The sequence below is a fragment of the Hyperoodon ampullatus genome (assembly GCF_949752795.1).
Source record: "Hyperoodon ampullatus genome assembly, chromosome: 4".
In the NCBI taxonomy this organism is placed as follows: Eukaryota; Metazoa; Chordata; class Mammalia; order Artiodactyla; family Ziphiidae; genus Hyperoodon; species Hyperoodon ampullatus.
Window position 1 is genome coordinate 134,160,639 of NC_136917.1, and position 27,926 is coordinate 134,188,564.

Consider the following 27,926-nt stretch of genomic DNA (forward strand, 5'->3'; position numbering starts at 1 on the left):
TGGCTCACAGGCCCAGCCGCTCTGTGGCATGTGGAATCCTCCCGGACTAGGGCACAAACCCATGTCCCCTGCATCGGCAGGCGGACTCTCAACCACTGCACCACCAGGGAAACCTGGGCTCTCTTTTTTTCTTGATGAGTATGACTAAAAGTTTATCAATTTTGTTTATCTTTTCAAAAAGAAGCTCTTGGTTTCATTGATATTTTCTACTTTTTTATCTCTATTTTATTTATTTCCTCACTTTATTATTTCTTTCCTTCTGCTGATTTTGGGCTTTGTTTGTTCTTCTTTTTCTAATTCTTTTAGGTGACAGTTTAGGTTGTTTATTTGAGATTTTTCTTTTTTCTTGAGGAAGTCCTGTATCACTATGAACTTCCCTCTTAGAACTGCTTTTGCTGCATCCCATAGATTTTGTAAGGTTGTGTTTTCATTGTTGTTTGTTTTGAGGTATTGTCTGATTTCCTCTTTGATTTCATCATTGACCCACTGGTTTTTTAGCAGCATGTTATTTAGTCTTCTTGTGATCATTTTTTTCCCCTTGTTTTTCTTTCTGTGGTTGATTTCTAGTTTCACAACATTGTGGTCAGAAAAGATGCTTGAAATAATTTCTATCCTCTTAAATTTGTTGAGGCTTGTTTGGTATACTAGTATGTGGTCAATCCTAGAAAATGTTCCATGCATGCTTGAAAAGAATGTGTATTCTGGGGTTTTTTTGTTTGTTTTTTAGATGTACTATCCTATAGATATCAATTCAGTCCAACTATTCTATTGTGTCATTTAGGATCTCTGTTGCCTTATTGATTTTCTGTCTGGGAAAGCTGTCCATTGATATCAGAGGAGTACTAAACTCTCCTATTATAATTGTATTCCTGTCAATTTCTCCCTTTATGTCTGTTAGTATTTGTTTTGCTCCTATACTGGGTGCATGTATGTCAATGAGTGTAATACCCTCTTCTTGTATTGATCACTTTTATTATGTAATGCCCTTCTTTGTCTTTTGTTATAGCTTTCCTTTTAAAGTCTATTTTGTCTGATACAAGTATTGCTACTCCTGCTTTCTTTTTGTTTCCATTTGCATGAAATATCTTTTTCCATCCCCTCACTTTCAGTCTGTGTGTGTCTTTTACCCTGAAGTGAGTCTCTCATAGGCAGCATATTGGAGTTTCTTGTTTTTTTATCCAGTCAGCCATCCCATGTCTATAGATTGGAACATTTAGTCCATTGACATTTAAAGTAATTATCGATAGGTATGCACTTATTTACTCAGCATCCCAGTATATGTGGGGGAATCTTTCTTGCAGCCTTGGTTGTGTAGGAGTTCTGCCAGTTTCCAGTTAGTTTTCCATGAGAATTGTTCCACTGGCAGATATATCTTTGATATGTTTATGGTGGGAGGTGAGCTCCATGTCTTCTTACTCCACCATCTTGATCCCTCTCCTCTTTTGGCATTTTTAAACTTAACCTTTGATTCTTCTCCACCTACAATAAGTTTTGACATATCCATATTATGAAGTACAATACTGCCATTAGAATCACATCCTAAACAAAAACTTATTGACATGGAGATATGCCCACTGAAAATAAAGGTGAGAATTTTATATACCTTTTGTAACTTGCTTTCCCTCCTTAAATTTAGTGAGCATTTTTCCACTTCACTCAATATTTTTCTGGAAGATGATTTTTATTGACAGTATAGTGTTTTATAATATGGATAGACTTTAGTTTGCTTAACAAATTTCTTACATTTTCAATACTTCAAAGTAAAGAATGCCTCACAAATTTTTGTGCAAGTTTTTATTGTATCATTAGAGTAAATTCTTTAATTCTTGCTCTTCTACTTCTAAAATTATACTGAGCCTTAACATACTAACTGGCAGAAAGATTGTGCTAATTTATGGTACAAATCAGCAACAAAGAGGTATTGTTTACCATATTCAGCAACACTGAATATCATCATACTTTTTAGTCTCAAACATAGACTAGACAAAATCCAAAAAATTGCAAATATTCCTTAATTTATAAAAATTTCCTTTTATGTTCTCCTATTTTTTTTTGTCTTTCTGTTTGTTTAAAGATGCCGTTTTTGTGCCAAAGGAAGAATATATAGGTGGATACATCATTCAGAGTTCCGAGGGGAAACAAAAAGCACACTTAGCTTGGATTTTTAAAAAATATATAATAAAGTGATTATTTACAGAGATGTGGGCAAGGCTGAGGGACCAACAAAAATGTTGAGGCACTGTGATATTGGGATTTCTAGTAAGAAATATATAGTTGGTCTTAGTCTCCATTTCTGTTACAGAGCTCCTAAAATCCTTGTAGTTTCTAAGTGGGGAGAGTCACAGAGTTGTCTTTTGTTACGTTAATGGTGACTTTTGGAAAGCCCCTTGGTAACCTAGGATGGGGACTGGTTGCCAGGGGAGCCAATCATGTAGTTAGAGGTTTGGAAAATTTTCAGTCCTCATCCCTGGAAGAGGAAAGGGGCTAGAAATTGAATTCAATCACCAATGGCCAAGGATTTAATTAATCATGAAACCTCCATAAAAACCCAAAAGGAAGGGGTTCAGAGAGTTTCCACGTTGGTGAACATGTGAAGATTCAAGGAGAGAGGCACTCAGAGAAAGTATGGAGGCTCCTCACCCTTTCCCCATTCCTTGTCCTATGCATCTCTTCCATCTGCCTCTTCCTGAGTTATATACCCTTTTATAATCAACTAGTACTCTAATAAGTAAAATGTTTCTCTGAGTTCTCTGAGCTGCTCCAGCAAATTAATCCAACCCAAGGAAGGGATCATTGGAATCGCCAGTCTATAGCCAGTTGATCAGAAACACAGGTAATAACCTGGGATTGCAACTGATGTCTGAAGTTGGGGTTAGGGGAGAAATCTTGTTGGGCTGACCCCTTAACTTGTAGGATCTATGGGTAGATAGTGTCAGAACTGAGTTGAATTTTAGTATACTCAGCTGGCGTGGCAGAATTGCTTGGTGATATGGGAAAAACTCCCACACATCAGAATTGATGCAGACTTATAGGCACCCAGAGACAAGTAACAATGGGAAGTCATTACCCCCTTGAGCCTGAGGAACAGGGAAAAGGAAACAGAACTATTGGTCCATTGTGGGCTAGAGCCAGAGGAGAGAGGGAAGTCTCATCAGAGCTGCTGACAGACGGAGACAACCTCTGCCAGAACCTGGAATAGAAACAGCAAGAGTCAAAGATCAAAAATACTCCAATCTGTCTCCAAGGCTGCTGTCTTGCTGGTGCCGTCAGCTGGGTAAATCCAACTTGAAACCAGAGAGCTGTCCCCTGGGGGCACAGAACAGGGAAGTGAAAGGCGAGAGAATAAAGAATAACCAGCACAGTGGCATTTTTTTGTGTTTTACATTTAGTACTTTTAAAATTCATTTGTAATTTTTCTTTTTGATTGTAGTGTGTAATAGGGATAAGCCTTTAATTTAATTTTTCTAGATAACTATACAGTTATCTTAGGTGCATATATTGAATCATACTCCTATTTATTTTATCAGCTACCATTATCAAACTAAATTTTTATAATGGGATTCTGTTCAGTGTTTCCTACTCTGTTCCATTGATTAATTTATTCTTGTGCAATAACACAGTGTTTTAATTATTGTAGCATGACAATATGTTTTAGCATTTGGTAGAGCAGCTCCCAAGTGTTCTTAAGTTCTGAAGAAAATTATTGGGAAAGAATAGCTTTGAAAACTGAGGGGAAATGTCAAATATAAAAAGCTTTGTTATTCAGATATGTTTTGAAATGGATACTGCTAAGTGGTATGTGCAAATTCTAATTCTCTAATATGGGATCTTAATATATATTACTAGATAATACAAGGAGGTTTTTTTTTCTGTTTTGTTATATTCATTAGTTTGTTTTATTTTTTAGATTCCACATATAAGTGATAACATACAGTATTTGTCTTTCTCTATCTGACTTATTTCACTAAGAATAGTACCCTCCAGGTCTATCCATGTTGTAAATTGCAAAATTTCATTCTTTTTTATGGCTGAGTAGTATTCCATTGTGTATATATACCACATCTTCTCTATCCTCTCATCTGTTGATTGACACTTAGATTGCTACCATATCTTGACTGTAGTAAATAATGCTGCTATGAACATTAGGGTGCATGTATCTTTTCAAACTAGTGTTTTTGCTTTTGTTGAATATATACGCAGAAGTAGAATCACTGTATCATATAATTCTATTTTTAGTTTTTTGAGGAACATCTGTACTGTTTTCCACAGTAGCTGAACCAATTTGCATTCCCACCAACAGTGTACACATCCTCGCCAACATTTGTTATTTGTGATCTTTTTGATGATAGACATTCTGACAGGTGTGAGGTGATATCCCATTGTGGTTTTGATTTGCATTTCCCTGATGATTAGCAATGTTAAGCATCTTTTCATGTGCCTGTTGGCCATCTGTATGTCTTCTTTGGAAAAGTGTCTATTCAGGTGTTGTTGTTTTTTTCCCGTTCTACAGAGTTTATTAGGTTTATAACTGGACGAAGTCACACATGTACAAAATGAAGCTCACACTATCCCAAAGCAGAGTGGGAACTGAGGGCTGGGGATCCATTTCTGGCCTTTGGGGGAGCTCTAAGGTGAGGGGCAGCCAATCCTCCCACCCCAGAGGGATATGGCCACAGGGGAGGGGAGCAGATGGGGCCCATCTGGCTTTGGTCGCAGAACTCAGAGCCTGGCATTGGGCTGGGGCAGGCAGATGCATGGAGGAGCAGGAGCCTCAGAAACCGCCCTGCCCAGGGAGCCCTGCTTGCAGTGTGGTTGGTCCAGACCTAGACTTGGGCTGGTGCAAATGGAAGGCAGCAAAGCAGGAGGGAGGAGACACTGATGTGTGGTGGTGGAGGGCACCCAGACCTATGGAACAGGGGTGTGGGGAGTGGGGCTAGCTGTCACTAGGCAGCTGGCAGCAGGTCTCATAAATGCCGCTGTGGCCAATGTAGCGCACCCATTTGATGACATCATGGTCGCTGTAGTCCAGCTTCAGTTCAAACACCTTCAAGTAGTGCACCTTGAGGCCAGAAGGCGCGAATGGCACCTCAAAGTTTTGAAATGGGGGGTCGAGCCCATCTCTTCTTGTTGTTGGTGGGCAGATGCTCAATCTTAGTACTGATCTGCTATTTCTTCATGACTGCCTTGCACTTGATCTTCCACATGATGGCATTCTTGCTGGCCTTGTACTTGTCCTTCCCCTTCATACAGATCACCTACACCCCACTGGTGTTCAGTGGGGTTGGGATCCTCACCTCAATCTTCTGAGCCAGTAGTGAGGGCTTGAAGTTGGATTTAATGACCACCTTGACCTCCAGCTTGGTGCGTCCCACTTCCCAAACTAGCGGGATCACTCGGAAAGGAATGATGATGTCCTTGGTGGTGCCATACCTCATGAGCTCAAATTCTCCATCTGGTGGGATGAAGCTGATGCTGCGCTCCGAGTCAAACTTGCTGAGTCGCACACACTGCTGGAAGGTGCTGTCGTCAATTGCAATTGATTGCTTCCTGCTCTTGCTTGTTTCATCAGCTGTGCCTTTGCCCTGCTTCTCAATGACAGTCTTGTCATTCATCCCAAACTTGCACTCGGGCATGCCACTCGGGTAGCTCTTCATCACCACCCGGCCTGACACATGGGCACTCAGCACTTGCCCCTGTGGGAACATGAGGAGGTTCACACTCTCCAGCACACCCAGGAAGAGCTCGTTCTGGCTATACTTGGTGCCCTCCCACCACCAGACAATCTGCCCAGTGTGATCTGAGACTGCTCTTTTTTGTCTGATGCTGGCTCTTGATGCCCTGCTGGGTGATGAAGGTTTTCAGTGCACCTGTCTCTGAGTTCTCTGGGTAGTCAAAGTCTAGGATCTCATCCAGCGGCTGATATATGAGCACAAAATTGTTCTTGATGTTCTCTTTGCTAATCTTGCCAAAGTAGGCAGCCATTATGTCACACATCTTACAGAGGAATTCGAAGACCATGGCAGCATTGACATTCTGCTTGGTGACAGTTGCCAGCCAGATGTTGGACCACTTAACATGAAAGAAACTGGTGCGAGTAATGTTGGTGATGGGGCTGCTTACCTGCTGCCCGGCTGGATAACATTGACCCGAAAGGCAACCGCTGCGTTCCTCCCAATGTCATCTCGGTAGACTTGGGAGATGAGCACCTCACCCTTGTGATTATAGATGAATAAGTCTCCAGTCATGGCAGCAGCTCAGTCTCCACGGTCCATCTCTCTGAGAAGAGACCTGGTGTCTGCAGCCCCCTGCTCAGCCGGCCTGGCCACTCTTCGGATCCCAAGATGTCCGCCTGCCCCCTGCTCGCATGCCCGCTGTCTCGGGTTTCACTGCAGTCTCTATTCAGGTCTACTGCCCATTTTTAATTGGGTTGTTTGGGTTTTTTTTTTTTTTGATATTGAGTTGTATGAGCTGTTTATACATTTTGAATATTAACCCCTTAGTGGTCATATCATTTGCAAATATTTTCTCCAATTCAGTAGGTTGTCTATTCATTTTGTCAATGATTTCCTTTGCTGTGCAAAAGCTTTTAATTAGCTCCCATTTGTTTATTTTTGCTTCTGTCTCCTTCTTTAGGAGATTGTTCATATATATTCTCAAATAGAAAATATACACATGGATTATTTTCATATATACATTGTGCATTTAAGAAAACTTACTACATACTGGGTCATGAAGAAGGTCTCAACAAATTACAAAGAATGGTATCATAGAGACCATTTTATCTTACCACAATATGTTTTTTTGTATTTGTCCTTGAAGTTAGAAAACATTAATAAACAGGATTTTATAAACATATACATGCAAACATACATGCTCTTATATATTAAACAATGCTAAGGAAATATAGAAGAAAATAGTTACTTAGAATCATTTACTCTTCAAATTTAAAATACTTCTCTGTTATTTTGTGGAGAACATCTAGCCAACTCAATTGCTAATACGGAGTTATTTTCAAAATATAATGTCTAAGCTATTAGCCAGCATAATGAACCAACATTTTAATTCTTCTTTCCAACTAATTATTTGAGAACCTCTGAAGAGAACAGTGGTCTTTATTGAAAAAATTATTTTTGTTAAGCTTGAGTAAATGATTATTAGGTATTTTGGATTTTTTTTTTAACCTGAAGTTGTTATTTGTATTTTTTGAAATCACTCTTCAGATGTGCTAAGACCCATTAACAGCAATTTTCAGATCATCACAAGTAGGTGAGAAATAAGATAAAGGCAGTTTGGACTTGGGGAGATCAGTGGAATCAAAATCTTCTGGACTTCCAGGATTGGTCCACTATCTTCAGAAAAAGAAAAATCCAGAGAAGTTTAAGAAGACTGACTTTGCACCTAAGCAGATTAAAAATTAGATCAAAATATAAGGTGATATTACAGTCCATAGTTTGAAGGCAGTGTAGATGCTGTAAGACTGTGTGATTTGCCTGGCACCCTCTTCCTACAGTTCTGGATCTGAGATTGTTGTGGCTACAGACCCTGTGTACCTTCTCACCTGCCTTCTTTTTTTTGAAAGTATCCCCTGCCTCCCAGACCGTGATGCTGCCACCTTTGCCAGAGCCTTTGTCTAGCCTCCTTAGGTAGCTAGAGTCCAAGTGGAATCCCCGAGGCTGCACTCCTCACCCTGACTGAGCCTTAATCATGCCGAGTCATCCTTCTGCTCCTAGCCTGGATGAAATGTCACACCGTGGGGCATGGGGTCTGATTTTCTGAGCAGCCACTAAGGGGTTGGATGATATAACTCAGAGTGTAGGAAGGTCTACTCCCTGTGAGTTGAACCTTGACTGATAAGATATAGGATATAGGACGGAATGGGGCAAATTCCCTTTCCTTTCTTCCCTGTGGATTGCTCTAAGATTTGATTTCTTCCTGAAAATTTTCTGGAGAAGTTCCAGGTGCTGAGCCAATATCCCTGCCCAGAGGCTTCAGTGTCTTTGTAGTTCATTGTGAAACAGTGGCCAGCATGGCAGCACATTGCATCACTTTGTTTCCCATTTTTTCTTGCTTCCTTCCCCCTATTTCCTCACCTTTACCATCCTGGGCTTAAACGCCCCAAATAAACTGTCGACTCTTCAATCCTTGTCTCAGGCTGTATTTTGTAGAAAAGCTGTCCTAAGAGAGAGCTATGGCAACAGTCCTCACTTTACTGAAGTGCTGGAGTTTGCCCCTGGACCCCAGGAGTCACTCTCCACTTTTCTCTGCCCTGGGAGGTTGTTGAACTGTATTTACAGGAAGCCCACACCCTCCGGCTATCAGATAAGTTCAGCCAATGGGGTGCCCTGGTAGGAGACTGGAGGGGGAAAGTATTTATTCTCCCAGTGCCTATGAGGTCACCTTGGGCTGGTCCCTCAAATGAAAGTTACAGCTGATGGTCTCCTCCATCTGACTTTCTTTTTGATTTCTAAGACCTGCTTCCTCCTCTCATCCCTCTGGACCGGGGGACCTAAGAGCTCCACAATGCTACCTTCAAGTTATGACACTGCCTTGTAGCTCCTCTCCACCCTGCTCACTCCTTTGTAATTAGTCTCTTTATAAATAAATTATTCTAATTTAAATTATTCCAATTTAATAGTGCCATCTGCTTCCTGTTGGGGCCAGTAGTGAAAAGGAATGGTTAAGTTATAATACCGTTTATCTGTGATGCAATAGTGCATAGCCATTACAAATCAGTTCATGTTTGCTAGCAAAAGAAAGTAATGCACTATTTTTTTTTAATCAGGTAAGAAGTAAAGCAGGGGGGAAATGATAAACTGGGAGATTGGGATTGACATATACACACTACTGTATATAAAATAGATAACTAATAAGGACCTACTATATAGCACAGGGAACTCTACTCAATACTCTGTAATGGCCTATATGGGAAAAAGGTCTAAAAAAGAGTGGATATATGTATATGTATAACTGATTCACTTTGCTGTACAGCAGAAACTAACACAACATTGTAAATCAATTATACTCCAATAAAAATTTTTTAAAAAAGAAGAGAAGAAGAAGAGGTCAATCAATCAGGGTTCTGGCAAAAACAAACAAACGAAGAAAACAAGCCAGAATTCCATCTCCTGTGTTGATGAAAACAATCAATTTAAAAATCTATAATAGGAATAGAAAAGAGTTTTATTTGAGCCAAACTGAGGATTATAGCCTGGAAGACAGCTTCTCAGATAATCGCTCCAGAAAACTGCTCCAGAGAAGCATGGATTTAACACACTTTTATATCTTGTCGGAACCAAGAACATCAAATAAGTCAGGAATCCATTCCTTCAAGGTTTCAGAAAAACAGATACATAGCAAGTCAGTATGGCCTTGGCACCTGGGAAGGGAGTCTTATCATCAAAGGAGTTCCAGCACCGGCAGGCCAGGAAGGGAGGCATTTGATCTTTATTTTTAACATGGACATTCTTTACTTCTAGTCAATGTGCCTTTTTCTTTAATAGTTAAAGCAGATGTACAATGTACATTTGATAGGGTACAAACAGGCTGTTTTAGTTAGCAGTTAAAATTCAGGTAAACTCATGTATTAGCCATGACTTCACCATATCTCAATATGTGAAAATTTCTTTTCTCTCCTGAAAAGGACTTTAATGAAGGAATCACTTATGGGACAGCAGGCAAAATAAAGGGAATCAATAGAGGCTCGTGAAGCACCAGGAACAAGAAAAGGCAGAGAGCATCACCACCCCATGTGCTGAAGGGGCAAAAGGATTAGGATGCCGGCATCCAAATCCTGGGGGAGAGGCTGTCTCTCCAAAGCTCCTGTCCTGGGGGGATGCAGGTCCTGCCAGAGCCTCCGTCTGCAGCAGGCTGGCAGTGGGGAAAGAACTGCCCTGACATTTCTCTCCTCCTGCCCACCGCCACCTCTCTCCAGCCCCTCTCTGCAGTCAGTGCCTCCCATTGGCTGAACCCAGTTGGAAACTAGAATGACGTGGCCTGTAAGCCTGCTTGGGCTCAGACTGGGACAAAGAAGGGAAGAGGATGGGTCTGGGTTAGTGGGACGTGGGGAGGGCAACAGACAAGAACGAGTATTATCAGGATATCAAACTCCTTGCAAAGATCCATATATATGCCGTCTACAAGAGACCCACTTCAGACCTAGGGCCACATACAGACTGAGAGTCAGGGGATGGAAAAAGATATTCCATGCAAATGGAAATCAAAAGAAAGCTGGAGTAACAATTCTCATATCAGACAAAATAGACTTTAAAATAAAGACTATTACAAGAGACAAAGAAGGACACTACATAATGATCAAGGGATCAATCCAAGAGGAAGATATAACAGTGTAAATATTTATCCACCCAACATAGGAGTACCACAATACATAAGGCAAATGCTAATAGCCATAAAAGGGGAAATTGACAGTAACAAAATCATAGTAGGGGACTTTAACACCCCAATTTCACCAATGGACAGATCATCCAAAATGAAAATAAATAAGGAAACACAAGCTTTAAATGATACCTTAAAAAAGATGGGCTTAATTGACACTTATAGGATATTCCATACCAAAAACAACAGAACACACTTTCTTCTCAAGTGTTCATGGAACATTCTCCAGGACAGATCTTATCTTGGGTCACAAATCAAGCCTTAGTAAATGTAAGAAAATTGAAATCGTATCAAGTAACTTTTCCAACCAGAATGCTATGAGACTAGCTATCAATTACAAGAAAAAACCTGTAAAAAGTACAAACACATGGAGGCTAAACAATGCACTACTAAATAACCAAAAGATCACTGAAGAAATCAAAGAGGAAATCAAAACATACCTAGAAACAAATGACAATGAAAACATAATGACCCCAAACCTATGGGATGCAGCAAAAGCAGTCTTGAAAGGGAAGTTTATAGCAATACAATCCTACCTCAAGAATCAAGAAACATCTCAAACAAACAACCTAACCTTACACCTAAAGCAGTCAGAGAAAGAAGAACAAAAAAATAACCCCAGAGTTAGCAGAAGGAAAGAGATCGTAAAGATCAGATCAGAAATAAATGAAAAAGAAATGAAGGAAACAATAGCAAAGATCAGTAAAACTAAAAGCTGGTTCTTTGAGAAGATAAACAAAATGGATAAACCATTACCCAGACTCATCAAGAAAAAAAGGAAGAAGACTCAAATCAATAGAATTAGAAATGAAAAAGGAGAACTAACAACTGACGTGACAGAAATACAAAGGATCATGAGAGATTACTACAAGCAACTATATGCCAATAAAATGAACAACCTGGAAGAAATGGACAAATTCTTAGAAAAGCACAACCTTCTGAGACAGAACCAGGAAGAAATCAAAAATATAAACAGTCCAATCACAAGCACTGAAATTGAAACTGTGATTAAAAATCTTCCAAAAAACAAAAGCCCAGGACAGATGGCTTCAGAGGTGAATTCTATCAAAACATTTAGAGAAGAGCTAACACCTATCGTTCTCAAACTCTTCCAAAATATAGCAGAGGGAGGAACACTCCCAAACTCATTCTGTGAGGCCACCACCACCCTGATGCCAAAACCAGACAAAGATGTCACAAAAAAAGAAAACTACAGTCCAATATCACTGATGAACATAAATGCAAAAAACCTCAACAAAATACCAGGAAACAGAATCCAACAGCACATTAAAAGGATCATACACCATGATCATGTGGGGTTTATTCCAGGAATGCAAGGATTCTTCAATATATGCAAGTCAATCAATGTGATAAACCATAGTAACAAACTGAAGGATAAAAAACATGTGATAATCTCAATAGATGCAGAAAAAGCTTTCAACAAAATTCAACACCCATTTATGATAAAAACCCTCCAGAAAGTGGGCATAGAAGGAACTTACCTCAAACAAAACGCCATATATGACAAACCCACAGCCAACATCATTCTCAATGGTGAAAAACTGAAACCATTTCTACTAAGATCAGGAACAAGACAAGGTTGCCCACTCTCACCACTATTATTCAACATAGTTTTGGAAGATTTAGCCACAGCAATCAGAGAAGAAAAAGAAATAAAAGGAATCCAAATCAGAAAAGAAGAAGTAAATCTGTCACTGTTTGCAGATGACATGATACTATACATAGAGAATCCTATAGATGCTACCAGAAAACTACTAGAGCTAATCAATGCATTTGGTAAAGTAGCAGGATACAAAATTAATGCACAGAAATCTCTTGCAATCCTATACATTAATGATGAAAAATCTGAAAGAGAAATTAAGGAAACACTCCCATTTACCATTGCAACAAAAAGAATAAAATACCTAGGAATAAACTTATCTAAGGAGGCAAAAGACTTGCACGCAGAAAACTATAAGACACTGATGAAAGAAATCAAAGATGATACAAATAGATGGAGATATATACCATGTTCTTGGATTGGAAGAATCAACATTGTGAAAATGACTATGCTACACAAAGCAATCTGCAGATTCAGTGTAATTCCTATCAAACTACCAATGACATTTTTCACAGAACTAGAACAAAAAATTGCACAATTTGTATGGAAACACAAAAGACCCCGAATAGCCAAAGCAATCTTGAGAAAGGAAAATGGAGCTGGAGGAATCAGGCTCCTGGACTTCAGACTATACCTCAAAGCTACAGTAATCAAGACAGTATGGTACTGGCACAAAAACAGAAATATAGATCAATGTAATAGGATAGAAAGCCCAGAGATAAACCCACGCACATATGGTCACCTTATCTTTGATCAAGGGGGCCAGAATATACAATGGAGAAAAGACAGCCTCTTCAATAAGTGGTGCTGAGAAAACTGGACAGCTACATGTAAAAGAATGAAATTAGAACACTTCCTAACACCATACACAAAAATAAACTCAAAATGGATTAAAGACCTAAATGTAAGGCCAGACACTATAAAACTCTTAGAGGAAAACATAGGCAGAACACTCCATGACATAAATCACAGCAAGATCCTTTTTTACCAACCTCCTATAGAAATGGAAATAAAAACAAAAATAAACAAATGGGACCTAATGGAACTTCAAAGCTTTTGCACAGCAAAGGAAACCATAAACAAAACAAAAAGACAACCCTCAGAATGGGAGAAAATATTTGCAAATGAAGCAACTGACAAAGGATTAATCTCCAAAATTTACAAGCAGCTCATGCAGCTCAATATCAAAAAAACAAACAACCCAATCCAAAAATGGGCAGAAGACCTAAACAGACATTTCTTCAAAGAAAATATATAGATTGCCAACAAACACATGAAAGGATGCTCAACATCATTAATCATTAGAGAAATGCCAATCAAAACTACAATGAGGTATCACCTCACACCAGTCAGAATGGCCATCATCAAAAAATCTACAAACCATAAATGCTGGAGAGAGTGTGGAGAAAAGGGAACCCTCTTGCAGTGTTGGTGGGAATGTAAATTGATACAGCCACTATGGAGAACAGTATGGGAGTTCCTTAAAAAACTAAAAATAGAACTACCATATGACCCAGCAATCCCATTACTGGGGATATACCCTGAGAAAACCATAATTCAAAAAGATACCTGTACCACAATGTTCATAGCAGCTCTATTTACAATAGCCAGGACATGGAAGCAACCTAAGTGTCCATTGACAGATGAATGGATAAAGAAGATGTGACACATATATACAACAGAATATTACTCAGCCATAAAAAGGAATGAAATTGAGTTATTTGTAGTGAGGTGGATGGACCTAGAGTCTGTCATACAGAGTGAAATAAGTCAGAAAGAGAAAAACAAATACCATATGCTAACACATATATATGGAATCTAAAAAAAAAAAAAGGTTCTGAAGAACCTAGGGGCAGGACAGGAATAAAGACACAGGTGTAAAGAATGGACTTGAGGACATGGGCATGGGGAGGGGTAAGCTGTGACAAAGTGAGAGAGTGGCATGGCCATATATACACTACCAAACGTAAAATAGATAGCTGTGGGAAGCAGCCGCATAGCACAGGGAGATCAGCCCGGTGCTTCGTGTCCAACTAGAGGGGTGGGACAGGGAGGGTGGGATGGAAACGCAAGAGGGAGGAGATATGGGATATATGTATACACATAGCTGATTCACTTTGTTATACAGCAGAAACTAACACACCATTGTAAAGCAATTATACTCCAATAAAGATGTTAAAAAACAAAACAAAAAAAACTCCTTGCAAATATAGTCCTAATTTTGTGAAGAGTGATACATGTATTTATGTGCAAGAGAAGATTGAAGTAGGAATTAAAAGTAGCTCTCTCAGGGCTTCCCTGGTGGTGCAGTGGTTGAGAGCCCGCCTGCCGATGCAGGGGACACGGGTTCGTGCCCCGGTCCGGGAAGATCCCACATGCCACGGAGCGGCTGGGCCCGTGAGCCATGGCCGTTGAGCCTGCGCGTCCGGAGCCTGTGCTCCGCAACGGGAGAGGCCACAACAGCGCGAGGCCCACATACCGCAAAAAAAAAAAAAAAAAAAAAAAAAGTAGCTCTCTCATGGTCGTAGAAGAATATTAATGGTTTTTTTTCCTTTTTTTTTTTTTTTAACCATTTCTATCCCCAACCTACAACCACAAGCATTTATACTTTAGAGTAGCATTTAAAGTAAGGAATGGTGAAGATTAGTTGAAAATGTTGTCAACCAATAAATGGTTTTTATTTTTGATAATGTTTGATCTATTTTCCAAATCAAAAAAATGGCTGTGTATTACTTTAAAATTTGTCTTAGAAAAAATAAATGCTAATTGAATGATGTGCTTATTTTAATGATAATTTTTAAACATTTCCTATCAGTGGCTCCTGGTGGTGAGAATTCACTTTCTGAACTTTCTCAGACGTAAGATCTCATCTAGAGTAAGATCAAGGCCACATGAGAGGGGTTTTTGTGTTTGTTTCTCAAAGCACTAGTTCGTGTTCACACTATTCTGTCCAGCAATGGGAAAGAATAATGTGGGACAAATGGTATCTCAGTTCTAATCATATTAGTAGATGCAATCCCATTAATTACCATTAACTTTGTTATGTAGCAGAGGTGGTCTGTAATATTCACTTTGTCAAACAGAATTTGTGATTCTAGAGTTGCATGCACAAACATCACTGCATGGGCCGTAACCTCATATGAACATGAAGCTTCAAAATCCTGTCAATTTAATTAGACTGTAAACAAACATCTCTGTTTTCAAAACCACTTGCTTAACTGTCCGATTTATTTTTCTGTTGTTTCATGTCTCTCGTGTTTGCATGTGAACTACGAATAAAGCACCATAGAGGAGTTCAGCAGTATTGTCAGCAGTCAGTAGCTACCCTGGTGTCTTCCACACCCGAATTCCTCTTCTATTCATAGCACTGTCCTCAGCCTCACATGGGGTATGGGGTAAAAGCAGCTCCTTCCTCAAAGAAATATTTCATATGTACAGAATGAGATAGCAAATCTTTGGAATGTCACAGACCAGCTGTTGAACACAATATTCCTAATCACCAGTGTGTCAGGCGCTCCCTTGGGCCAAAGTAGCAGTTGGGGGAAACAGAAGCAGCCCCTGTGCTGTAAAAACTCAGACTCCCATGTAAGCTCGGGCCTCCGAACTTCCACTGCCTGCCAGGCTATTTAAAGCCAAGGATTATGCAGTGAGAAGATGCAGTACATTTTGCCATCTTCTGAAATCTAAAATTTTAAGTAACATTTAAAAAGCATACTTTAAAATTTTTTGAATTCAATAATTGTACTTTTAAAGTGGTTTCCTAAACTCAATTTATGAGTATGAGTTAATACATCTTAATGTTTCATAAATATCCACAGAACATACGCTGTGCTTTAGAAAACACTGCAGATAAGATCCAGTTTAGCTTAAAAAAAAAAAAAAGAGGCACGTATTTGGAACTTTTAAAAGTCAGATTTATATCTGAAAATTCCAACATAAGTTTAAGGCAGTAACAAATGTAGTGAATCATAAATATATTTCAGACCCAGTTTTCAAATACTATATTTTAACCTTCAGACTGTTTACAAAGCTCCACTCCACTGTAATAAAATATACTGAAAAGAAAAGCTTATCAAGCAAAGGGGATCACAGCTCTTTTCAGCAATATAAAAAGTTTTCATAAAATGGATAAGAATTTCTTAAATTAGTGTGGCTCTTTTGCCATCAATTGTTAAAAATGCAGCTTCTCTGGCATTGTTGGAGTAACGAAGAAATAATTCTGAGTCATCTCTGCTATCAGACTATGGTCTCCTAAACTGTTCATGTTTCTCAGGTGTAAGAATAGCAACAACTTGAGCTGTAGGAACATATTTAACAATTTTCCTTTCTGAGTAAAAGTAACAAAGACAACCTCAACATACCAGGAACTATGTCTATATTTTTAATCTTCATAAAAATCATTTCAAACATAGGTAATACACACATTCTCGTGATACCATGGGCTGAACTAGAATCTTCCTCGTGCTGTATGAACAGGCACCGATAAGATTTCACTTGGTCCCAACTGAATCCTTTACTTCCACCACCAGAATTCCGTCGTGACAGAGGATGGCAGACAAATCTTTGGTTTCAGTGCCGTCGGGCAGTTTATACTGTCGGGTGAAGCTTCTTGAGATAAAACCGTGCTCGTCCATTCTGGTTCCATGTTGAGCCTTAATCAGCAGCCAGCCTTCGAAGGTCTGAATGATGATATCTTCGGGTTGGAACTGGACCACGTCCAGCAGGACCTGGAAGCGGGATTCGTCCCTCTGGGGCGGCATCTCTGCGGTGTCCACGGGGGCAGGCTGGGCCACCCTGGCTTTCCCCAGGTCCACGGTGGTTGGCCCGGGCAGTTCATATAAAGCGTGATCCAGCCTGCAGTCTTCCAACCCTCGAGCTTCAAACTCCTCCTCGTATCGCACTGGAGTCTCTATGAGATGCCTCAAGATGATTTTTGCCATAGTGGAGGCCAAGCCAGCATCGAACGCCTTCCGCCCCAGCTACGTTGTCCGTGTTGAACCCTCGCAGTTGCCGTCTGACTACAGCATCTGTTGGAGCCGCTCTTCGCTTATAACCCTGCGCAGACGCAACTCTCTAATTAGGCCTGAATCACAGCGCCGCACACTCCCTCTTGTCTTTTCACTGCTGCTGACAATGAACGGCTATTTATAGGGCATGTTTCGAAGTTGCTTTTAGCACACAGCCTGCTCGAGCTGCTGCGTCAAGGATTGCCCTTACATTCTCAGTTATCCCTGGCAAGTGTGTCTGCCTTGCTTACCCCCAAAGAAAAAGAGAATCAGAAACAGTGTTTGAGAAATATCTGAGGGGGTGCTCTGTCCTTGTGAACTACAGTGATCTAGCGGATCAGAACAGCCCAGAGATGTGCACTCGTCTTATGATATGAGCTAAAACTGCATTAATCCTAGTAGCCAAGTGCAAAGCTGGGGGGAGGTGAATTTAGCTGTAATTGATTAGGAATTAAGATACACACGCACACACATTCAAATATCCAACATTCAACAAACCCTCAGCCCTCTGTCCTATATATTTACTTTCACTTCATCCTTTAATCTTTTAAACTTAAGGGACATCTGAGCCACGCCATCTGGGTTTATTACGTTTGACTCATCAAAAATGAGATCCTAGGACTAAACCAGACAATGATGTCGAACCTCAGATGGGAGTTGGACAGGCATAGAATGGGGCATCTTAGCAAGGAAAATAGAGCCCCAGGGGAGAGAAAAATGTTAAAGCTTTGAACTATTTGATACTAAAGCCCAGAAAACTAAGGATTAATCCAGTTGCAGCTTTGCTGTTTCATTGGCAAAAATAAATAACATATAATTTCTTTTTTTTTTTTTCCTTTTTGCGGTATGCGGGCATCTCACTGTTGTGGCCTCTTCTGTTGCGGGGCACAGGCTCCGGACGCACAGGCTCAGTGGCCATGGCTCACGGGCCCAGCTGCTCCGCGGTATATGGGATCTTCCCGGACCGGGGCACGAACCCATGTCCCCTGCACCAGCAGGCGGACTCTCAACCACTGCACCACCAGGGCAGCCCAACATATAATTTATTAACTGTAATACCTTAACATTAAACTTACATTGAAAAAGCATGCGGCAACTCTTTATCCACTGCTATAGAAGGATCTCCAAGACATGTTAGGTACGAAAGAAAAGTCCAGAACAGCATATAATACACTACAAGTTACCTTTTTTATAAGTAGGTATTTGCTTGTACAAATAGAATCTCTCTGAAAGTTGTGTCATGGGGAATGGCAGGTACCTCCTGAGAGGGTAACAGAGTGATCAGGAGGCAGGGGCTGGGGGAAGCTTGCTTACCACTATAAACACATTTGTGCTTTTCATTTCTGCAGTGTGTATGCAATGCGCATACACTCAAGAAGGTTTTAAACATAGAACACTTCCTCTCCACAGAGGCTAGTATTTTCTAGAACGGGTAGACTCTGGAAAACCTTTCCTTAAAACGCATATCCGGGGCTTCCCTGGTGGCGCAGTGGTTGAGAGTCCGCCTGCCGATGCAGAGGACACGGGTTTGTGCCCCGGTCCACGAAGATCCCGCATGCCGCGGAGCGGCTGGGCCAGTGAGCCATGGCCACTGAGCCTGCGCGTCCGGAGCCTGTGACCCGCAACGGGAGAGGCCACAACAGTGAGAGGCCCAAGTACCGCAAAAAACAAACAACAACAAGAAAAACGCATATCTGTTTTCTTAGAATGAAAAAAAAATCTACAAAAAATAAAAAATCTGAAAACAGAAGGGAACCATTTCCTTTAGCTCTTTTCCATTACTCTAAAAATCTGTGTGGACATTTTGGTATATATTTAAGAACATGCCCTAATCATGTTCACACTCAGCTTTTTTGACCTTCATTTCTCAGGTTGGTGACCCTCAAGGGAAAAATGTACTCTTTGAGATGTTAATGTCCTCTAGCTCATAAAATATTGAGAGATGTTTTCCTCAGTGCTTCTCTGAGTGGTAAGTCAAAAACAGAACTCACTGCCAGTGGCAGGAAATAGATAAGGTACTAAGGATTTGGCTTTAAATTCCTAAAAAGAGTCCCAGGAAAACTGAGAAGAAGATACAGAGATCTTTCCATATACTCCCTGTCCCTACACGTGCATAACCTCCCCTATGAATATCCCTGCCAGAGCGGTACATTTGTTACAACTGATGAATCTACATTAACACATTATAATCACCCAAAGACAATAATTTCCATTTGGCTTCACTCTTTGTGTTGCCCATTCTATGAATTTGCACAAAGGTATAATTGCACGTATCCACCAAAATAGTATCATACAGAGTAGTTTCACTGCCCTAAAAATCCTTTGTGCTCCACCTATGCATCTCCCCTCCCCCCAACCCCTGTTCTAAACAACTGCTGTAAAAAAATGTCTATTTAAAACCTAAAACTAAAACTCCTCTAAAAAAATAAACTCTGTTAAAAAATAAATACTGGAAAGATGCTGGTAGGGTGGACAGAGAAAAACATGTCCAGTTAGTCTTATAGTTTCTTGCCTCCAGGGGTCTCTAACATGGGTAAGAAGGAGCAGATGTGAGTGGTGTTTCCACGTTGCTTGTGTGAGTTGCTGAGGTTAAAAAGGAGTATTCACATTTCCCACGCAAACACCCGAGATTTCTATTTTTCCCCAAACTGCCCTTTGACCCTAATCCTACACCTCAACTGCCTTCCTCCTCATCAACTCCCTTGACCCTTTTGGAGAATCTCCCAGGATTCTGATCTGGTCTCCCTGCCCCCACTCTTACCCTACTGTCCATCCTCCCCGTTGTAAGCAGAGCCACTATTCCAAAGCATAGGATAGAGTATGTCACTCCCTTGCTTAAAAATCCCAACCAGAAGCTTCTCCTTGTAACCAGAATGAAATCCAAAATCCTGACCATGGCCTTCAAGAACCTATTTCTCGGCCCGTGCTGACCTCCTCCCCGCCTCTCTCCCCAGATCCTATATGATTCAGCCGCACTGGCCTCCTGTCTGTCCTCGAATACTCCAACCTTTTTTCTTCCTCAGGCCCTTTGCACTTGGAGTCCCTTTTGCTTTGAAAGCTCCACCCTCAGAATGGCAGAAGCCATTCAGGATTCAGGTCAGTTGTCATCTCTTCAGGCAGGTCTTTCCTGATCATCTAGCCAGAGTCTTCCTCCTGTCACTTCCCTATTTTATCTCCATCGCCATTATCAGCATCTAAAACTATCTTACTTCTGACTTCCCTGGTGGGCCAGAGGTTAAGACTCCGTGCTCTCACTGCAGGGGGCCACGGGTTTGGTCCCTGGCTGGGGAAACTGAGATCCCACATACAAGCTTTGTGGCGGAACCGCCCCCCCCAAGAAAAAACCAAAATCCAAACAAAGTCTTCGGAACTTCCCTGGCTATCCAGTGGTTAAGACTCCGCGCTCACACTGCAGGGGGCTCGGGTTCGATCCGTGGTCAGGGAACTAAGATCCCACATGCTGTGCAGCCAAAAAACAAAAACAAAAACAACAAAAAAACCTATCTTACTTCTGGATTTAAATTCCAGCTGGGGAAGACAGACAATGGCACTTTGAGGTCAGAAACGTAGGGTTCACTGCTGTAGCCCCAGCACCTAAGACAGTGCCTGGAAAGTGTGTTAGGAAAAAGAAAAAATCCAACTGCTACAAATTTTGTGCTTTTCATTCAGCTGGCCCTCGATGTCACTTGGCCATCCTTCTGTGTATTTCGATCAGCTTCTCCTATTTCTCCAGAGTGGAGATGGCAAACTTCTTCCTCTCCTCAGGCCTTCCCTGTGCCCCGGGTCTCTCTCTCCCAGCTGAGGGGACTTGCCTCCACGTTCACGCCCAGACATCTGAGTGGGGAGAAGCTAGCTGTGCTTGCATCCCTTCTGCTCGGGATTCCCTTGTCCCCTCCATCCTCCTCTGGGCTTCTGTCCAACCACTTAGCCTTTTCTCAATGTCCTCTAGTCTCTCGGTGTCCACAGGCTCCTCTCCATCAGCCTAAAGTCCAGTGTGCCCCATCTTTCTAAAACAAAACAAGACCTTCTAGACCTTATGTCATCCCCTAGCTAATTATTCTATCCCCTCCTAGCCCCGCTCCTTGAATGGTAGCCTGTATTCAACGGTCACTCTCCACGTTGCTGCAAAATAAGTCTGCCCTCAATGAGGTCAACGGCAGCCTCGTTGCTAAATCTATACTTTAACCTTATTTTCCTTAACCTCTTCAGCATTTGACATAAGCCTCTTATCAAGAAAGAATGCGAACTAGTTTTGTCTTAGTGCTGTCAAGAGGACAAGTAGAGTTTTCTCTTATCCTATTCCATGCGTTCTCAATGGGGCAAAAATTTGTTCTTATGGAGCAAAAAAAAAAGAAAAAAAAATCCATATTATCTAAGATTTTTTAAAGATTTTTTTGAATTGTATTTTATTTATTTTTTTATACAGCAGGTTCTTATTAGTTATCTATTTTATACATATCATATTATCTAAGATTATACCAAATCTTAGCTATACATAATGGATTATGACTCTCCAAAGGACCCAAGTACATAAACAGACATAAAGAATATCTGTGGTATTAAAATTTCATCAGGGAGAGGGAGGCGAAATCAGGTGAAAAATGTCTTGAAAGACTCCTGGCGGGTGGAGGGATGGAGCAATAATTAAAAAAAGGTGAGAGACACAGTTCTAGTCAGCTTCATGAATTGCTCATCAAGACCTCAATGGCCCAGGGGCTCATTTGGGGAATTTCAGTACCAACTAGCTTGGGGTCTGAGAAGGTTCCCTAAAAAGAGTGATATCTCAGTCTGGATAAGCTGACAGAGGGGGACAAATGGAGCTTTGGAAAGGGAAGGGGGGATTTGAGTGTTCCCAGCAATAGAATGGCACATTCCAGGGCCTGGAGCCAGAAGAGAACCTGTGATTGGAGGACAAAAGGACGAGGTGTAGCCACAATGCAGACCACAGAGTAGGAAGCGGGAGAAATGAGGCTGGAGAGGTGAGCCTTGTATGCTATTTTTGTTTTCGAATATCTACTAGTTGTTCTAAGAGTGTCACCAGAATCCTTGTTTTAGAGTAAACACTAATCTTTCTCCTTGTAATCAAAAGGCCTATTGAAGTTTTTTTGTTTTTTGTTCCAAATTAAAGTCTAAATTCTGTTCTGAAATATAGAAGCTAACTTCATGAAGATCCAGATCAGTGCCTTTTCTACTTTTCTGACTATACCCACAATAAGAAAGATACTCAGAATCACCAGTGAACACACATATACACATACTGGGTACAAAACCCTTAGCTTTACTACATGTGACGCACTCTGATGGTCTCTATTTAATTCCATTTAGCTTAACAGTGAGCCTTGCAACTCACTAAATTGATTTCACAGCCCACAGTTTGCGCAACACTTAGTTAACTTTTTCCATTATTAAGTAAGGTAGTTTATCATCTTTGTGGGAAGAGTTACCCCTCTATGGGGAGACTGTGATGGTCTAGACTGGTTTTTCTTCTGCGGCTTCAGTGAGACATTGAGTAGGTAGGAAAGCAAGAGGTGTAGTGAGACCAGACAGCATGGCTTGTGTCAAGTGCTGAGAGGTTAAGGAAGATAAGGATGGAAACACAGACTTAGCAGTGAGGGTGTCTTTGACTTAAGGAGAGTCAGAGGCAAAGTCGGGCAGAGGTTAGGCTGCAGTTGGTTGGGTAGTGCATATTGCAATTCAAGGAGCTGGGTGGGAGGGGATGGAAAGGATTCACTAGAGGCTGACATGAGGTCTGGAAGGCTTGTTTGGTTTTAATAAGATGTTTTTAAGAAAAGTGACTGTTAGTTTGATGGAAAGGAGAGAACTGGTTAGCAAGGGGCCCTGAGGGACCATAGTTGATCGAGTCTGAGAGCTAGATGGCCAATATCCTGCTTTAAATATTCCTTTTAAACAAAGTAATTTCCTTATGTCATCCTCAAATCATGAATAAGATTTAGTTCAGCATTTCAGCCTGGTGTCAACTAGTCTTTGGGGGAATTAAGCAAGGGATTGTACCAGGCTTTAGGGAAACAAGTGCAGAGGGCCTCCAGTACCTGAGGAAGAAGTAGTGAGACAGAAGCAGATGATAGCAGCAGTCTGGAAAGAGATAAAAGTGACAACCAAGTTAGAACATAGACATCTGCCTAAGGGAATCCTAAAAATATTTGAATGGTAATTTGATTGGACCTTGCTGCAATCTTGGAGGCCAGAGTCAGCTCTGGAATGTTAGCCTTACGGCTGTGAAGGAAATCACATTTTAGATAGAAGCCATAAGTGCAAACACATTTTAACAGGGTTGAGAGGATGGAGGAGGTCATCTTCTCGAGACACCACTTCCATCACATCACCCTTCCTTAGATCAAATTCTAGCAGTGGTTCTAGGCTTTCTCACATGAAAACTGTTTGGTTGTACATTCTGATCTCGACTATTCTTTCTAAATCTACCTTTATGGAATTTCCTCCATCATATATTCCTAACTCTTTGGTCTGGGAGTCATATCCCCCACCTTATGACCAAAAAGGTAGATGTGGAAGCCATATTTTCTGGGGCTACACTGTATGATCCCTGTCCTCTAGACTCACTGTTCTGCTGTCCTCCAAACACTCCTGCTTCTCTCTTTTTCCCCCTCATGCTATTTCTTGTAGTCAGGATGCTATAGTAGGCTGAAGAATATCCCCCCACCAAAAAAGATGTCCGTGTCCTAAACCCTGGAATCTATAAATGTTCCCTCATATGGCAGACTTTACAGATGTGATTAAATTAAGGATCTTGAGATGAGATTTCCCTGGATTATCTGGACGAGCCCCAAATGTCATCACAAGAGAAAGGAGACAGAGGGAGATTTAACACACACAGAGGAGAAGGCGGTATGAAGACAGAGCAAAGAGAGATTTGAAGATGCTGGTCTTGAAGACTGGAGTGATGGGGCCGCAAACCAAGGAATTCCAGCAGCCACTCTAAACTGGAAGAGGCAAGATTCTCCCGTGGAGCCTCCAGATGGAGCTCGTCCTGTTGACTCCTTGATTTTGGACTGCTGGCCTCCAGAACTGTGAGAGAATAACAGTCCATTGGGTCAAGTCATGCAGTTTGTGGTAACTTGTTACAACAGTCATGAAACAAATACAGATGCCCTCATCCTACTTCTGATGCTCAAAATCTGTCCTTCCCTTAAGGCTCAACTCCACACTCCTTCTGCCTGTGAGTGCCCGTATTTCTTCAGTTGAAAGCAATTTTCCTCTACTTGCAGGGTATGAGGTTCCCCTGGCACCTTATAGACCCCTGGATCTAATTTTATGCGTTATTAAGCAAGGCATGCTGCTAGGAATCCTGGGAGATAGAGCAGGTGTTCAACAAGTGGTGAATGAGAAAAGCTTTGAAAGATTCTACTAGTTCAATGGATTCATAACGTACTTGTGAAGCTTCAGGTCCACAACTCTGAACTTGTAAGTTGCTTCCTGATGGCGGTGTTGTGGTCAGGTTCATCTGGCACTGCTCATGGGGGACCAGGAGTGAGCGCACACTGTGTTCACTCTGCCTTACCTGAGTCCTTCCTGTGGGGTTTACCAAGCCACCCCCATTCAGGATTGGCTCTGCTTCTGCTCCCGAGTCCATTATAACCAACGACTCATTAACAGCCTCAGCTACTATCGCAGGGATCCACATCAAAGCTGACCTTCCCAGAGCCTGTAGCATAGCCAACAACCAGGAGTCTGCCTGTCCTCCTGAGTCTCCAACCAGATTTCAAATTAGAGTTGGAATCGGCCGGCTCTTGGAGTTGGCCCAATTCATAAAGCTGAACATTGGCCAAGATTTTCTCCTCCCTTTGCTTTCTTCCCTGCCAAGTTCCACAGGCCCTCTTAAGGCCTGGATCCTGTTCTGAATTTCAGCCGGTGTCTGGGTCCAGGGGACCCATGGAGAACCCACCCTCTTCATTCTGTAGGCATGGGTCCTAGTTCCTATGCCCTCACCTGCTAGCTAGACTCATACCAGGCTGTCTAAATTCTGGTTTAAAACCGCACACGGGATCTTCACCTACCATGGAAAGATGGTCTGTAACCATTGCTCAAGCAGCTATGCTTTTTTTTTTTTTTTTTTTTTTTGGCGGTAGGCGGGCCTCTCACTGTTGTGGCCTCTCCCCCTGCAGAGCACAGGCTCCGGACGTGCAGGCTCAGCGGCCATGGCTCACGGGCCCAGCCGCTCTGCGGCATGTGGGATCCTCCCAGACTGGGGCACGAACCCGTGTCCCCTGCATCGGCAGGCGGACTCCCAACCACTGCGCCACCAGGGAAGCCCCAGCTATGCTTTTTGACTTAGTAATGGAGCCTGCAGTGCAGCCGGCAAGAGCAACCAGGTAGCTTCCTATTTACCCTGCCTCACCCTCCTTTTCCTGACATGCATGTTCTGAGCACCAGTAGACCTCACTCCTGAACTTGGTGCCAAGTCTCTGTAATTGGGCCCAACACATCTCCAACAGATCCACTGCTTCGTGGTGATTAAGAATATAAACAAACATGTATTCTTTGGCACATTGCTTCACCTGAGTATGTTTCAATTTCCTCATCTCTAAAATGGGCAAAATTGGGGCTTCCCTGGTGGCACAGCAGTTGAGAGTCCACCTGCCGATGCAGGGGACACGGGTTCGTGCCCCGGTCCGGGAGGATCCCACATGCCGCGGAGCGGCTGGGCCCGTGAATCATGGCCGCTTAGCCTGCGTGTCCGGAGCCTGTGCTCTGCAACGGGAGAGGCCACAACAGTGAGAGGCCCGCTTGCAGCAAAAAAAAAAAGGGCAAAATTAACAGAACATACCTGCCAGGGATGTTGGGAAAATTGGATCTGATTCTGGCCATAAAGCATTTTCACTATAAGGCATTGTGCAATGTGATCAATAAATAGAAGTGTTTCTGGTGGTCTCTCCAAATCATAAGCAGACTGGACACTTGAAGTTATTTGCTGTCTATCAAAAACTGTAATCCTTTTTCTCAGCTACTCTTTGGAATCCTCATGAAAAAGCATATAAATCTAATTTTCTAGGGCAATACAGGTTACTGAAACCCAGATGGTATTTAAATGGAATACATTATAAAATCTTGGAAACAGAAGAATGCTTTTGACTGTCCCTCAGTGTTTGGTGCAAGGTTTCTCCCTCCAAAATAGGACCAATCCAAGCAGCTATCTTGGCTCATGTTAACACTAGGAGTGGTTTCATATTTTCATGGGATAACTGCCCTCTGGTGGGAGAGATTAGAATTACCCTCATAAGAGACTAATAATAACTGAAATTCTAAATGAGCAACTCTTAGTCCTCTTGCCTTTTGACTCTGTATTCCAAATAAAGGTCCTCATACACGGAGCCCATTTATTTGTCCTAATCCTTGCAGCTTTTAGATCATTTGTATTGGGGTAGGGGGCGGGATAAGGATTGGGAAATTTTTGAAGAATAAATTTTAAACCCTTGCTTTCTGATTGAAAACTACCAAGCGTAAACTCTGCTAGTTCTATATAAAAGTACCTAAAGAAGTATCATAACAGTGTGATTAAAGGAGCGGTTTTCTTTTAAATGAATTTATTTATTTATTTGTTTGTTTGCTTATTTATTTATTTATGGCTGTGGTGGGTCTTCGTTACTGCGCGTGGGCTTTCTCTAGTTGAGGCGAGCGGGGGCTACTCTTCGTTTTGGTGCGCAGGCTTCTCATTGCGGTGGCTTCTCTTGTTGCAGAGCATGGGCTGTAGGTGTGCAGGCTTCAGTAGTTGTGGGACGTGGGCTCAGTAGTTGCAGCTCATGGCCTCTAGAGCGCAGGCTCAGTAGTTGTGGCGCACGGGCTTAGTTGCTCCACAGCATGTGGTATCTTCCTGGACCAGGGATCGAATCCGTGTCCCCTGTGTTGGCAGGCGGATTCTTAACCACTGCGCCACCAAGGAAGTCCTGAAGGAACAGTTTTTAGGGACATAAGGACCTAAATTTGAATCTTCACTCTGCCCTTTACTATCTGCTTGATATAGGGCAAGTCACAACCTCTCTGAGGCTCAGTTTCTTCTTTGCCAGGAAAATGGGGAACATACATATGTCTCTTAGGGTTGTTGTGAGGATTAGAAAAGAGATATAAGACACTTAGACTAGAACCTGGCACATAGAAAGTGTTCAGTAAATATTAGATATTATTATTTGTAATACACAATAGGATTACAGTTCTTTGGAGAAAAAAACTGACCCATTTCAACTCAGTAGTGGCTATTTTAAAAGAATAGCATGTGGCATTGCCCATGTTTCTTTAAACATTAATCAAGGCCTTGGCAAATGTGAGATGTTACTGGGTAACTATACAAGCCACTAATTCTGTGCAGGTAAGGTTCAGACCAAGCCAGACCCTGGGAGGAATGTATTAAAGCTTCCCTATCATGCCAGAGTGTCTTTATCAGCTATGATCAAATGATTTTTTTTTCTTTTTCCACAATTTGCTTTTAAGCCCTTTGGTGGTATTAACATTACTTTTTAGGTGCTGAACTACTAAGCTTGAGAAACTCAAGTCTGCTTTTTTAACCTGAGGGGAATTCCAAGGAAATATACCTTGCTCAAAACTGGTTCTTAGCAGGGGGTGAGGGAGTGGGTGAGGGTGTATGAGTTCTTTCTTCCACAACATAGTTTAACTGAGAGGTCAGATAAGGATATCAGGTTAGAGAAAATGCAGGATTGGAGACAGTGAGGCAGAGGGTAGAGTGAAGGATCAGCAGTCAGGGGCAGAGATAGAAGCCGGGAGTCCTAACCAGCTCTGTAACCCCAGGTAGGTCACCATCACACCCATGAACCTCCGTTCTCAGCTGGAAAAGTGAAAAAAAGGACTGAACTAAATTTATAAGGTCCCTTTCGAGTTAAAAAGAAAAAAGATAGAGAAGAAAAGAAGACACACTTAGG

General features: G+C 41.7%; 1 protein-coding gene and 1 pseudogene across 2 annotated transcripts; both read right to left on the minus strand.

Annotated features, from left to right (window-relative positions):
- Positions 1–4,933: 4,933 nt before the first annotated feature.
- LOC307051302 (AP-2 complex subunit mu-like) lies at positions 4,934–6,245 on the minus strand (annotated as a pseudogene). Its single transcript has one exon. The product of its transcript is annotated as an AP-2 complex subunit mu-like (transcript).
- Positions 6,246–16,503: 10,258 nt separating this feature from the next.
- HSPB3 (heat shock protein family B (small) member 3) lies at positions 16,504–16,953 on the minus strand (the record flags this gene model as incomplete). Its single annotated transcript, XM_079702620.1, has 1 exon — positions 16,504–16,953. One exon carries the CDS (start codon positions 16,951–16,953, stop codon positions 16,504–16,506), a length of 450 nt encoding a protein of 149 aa, XP_079558746.1.
- Between the last annotated feature and the right edge of the window lie 10,973 nt (positions 16,954–27,926).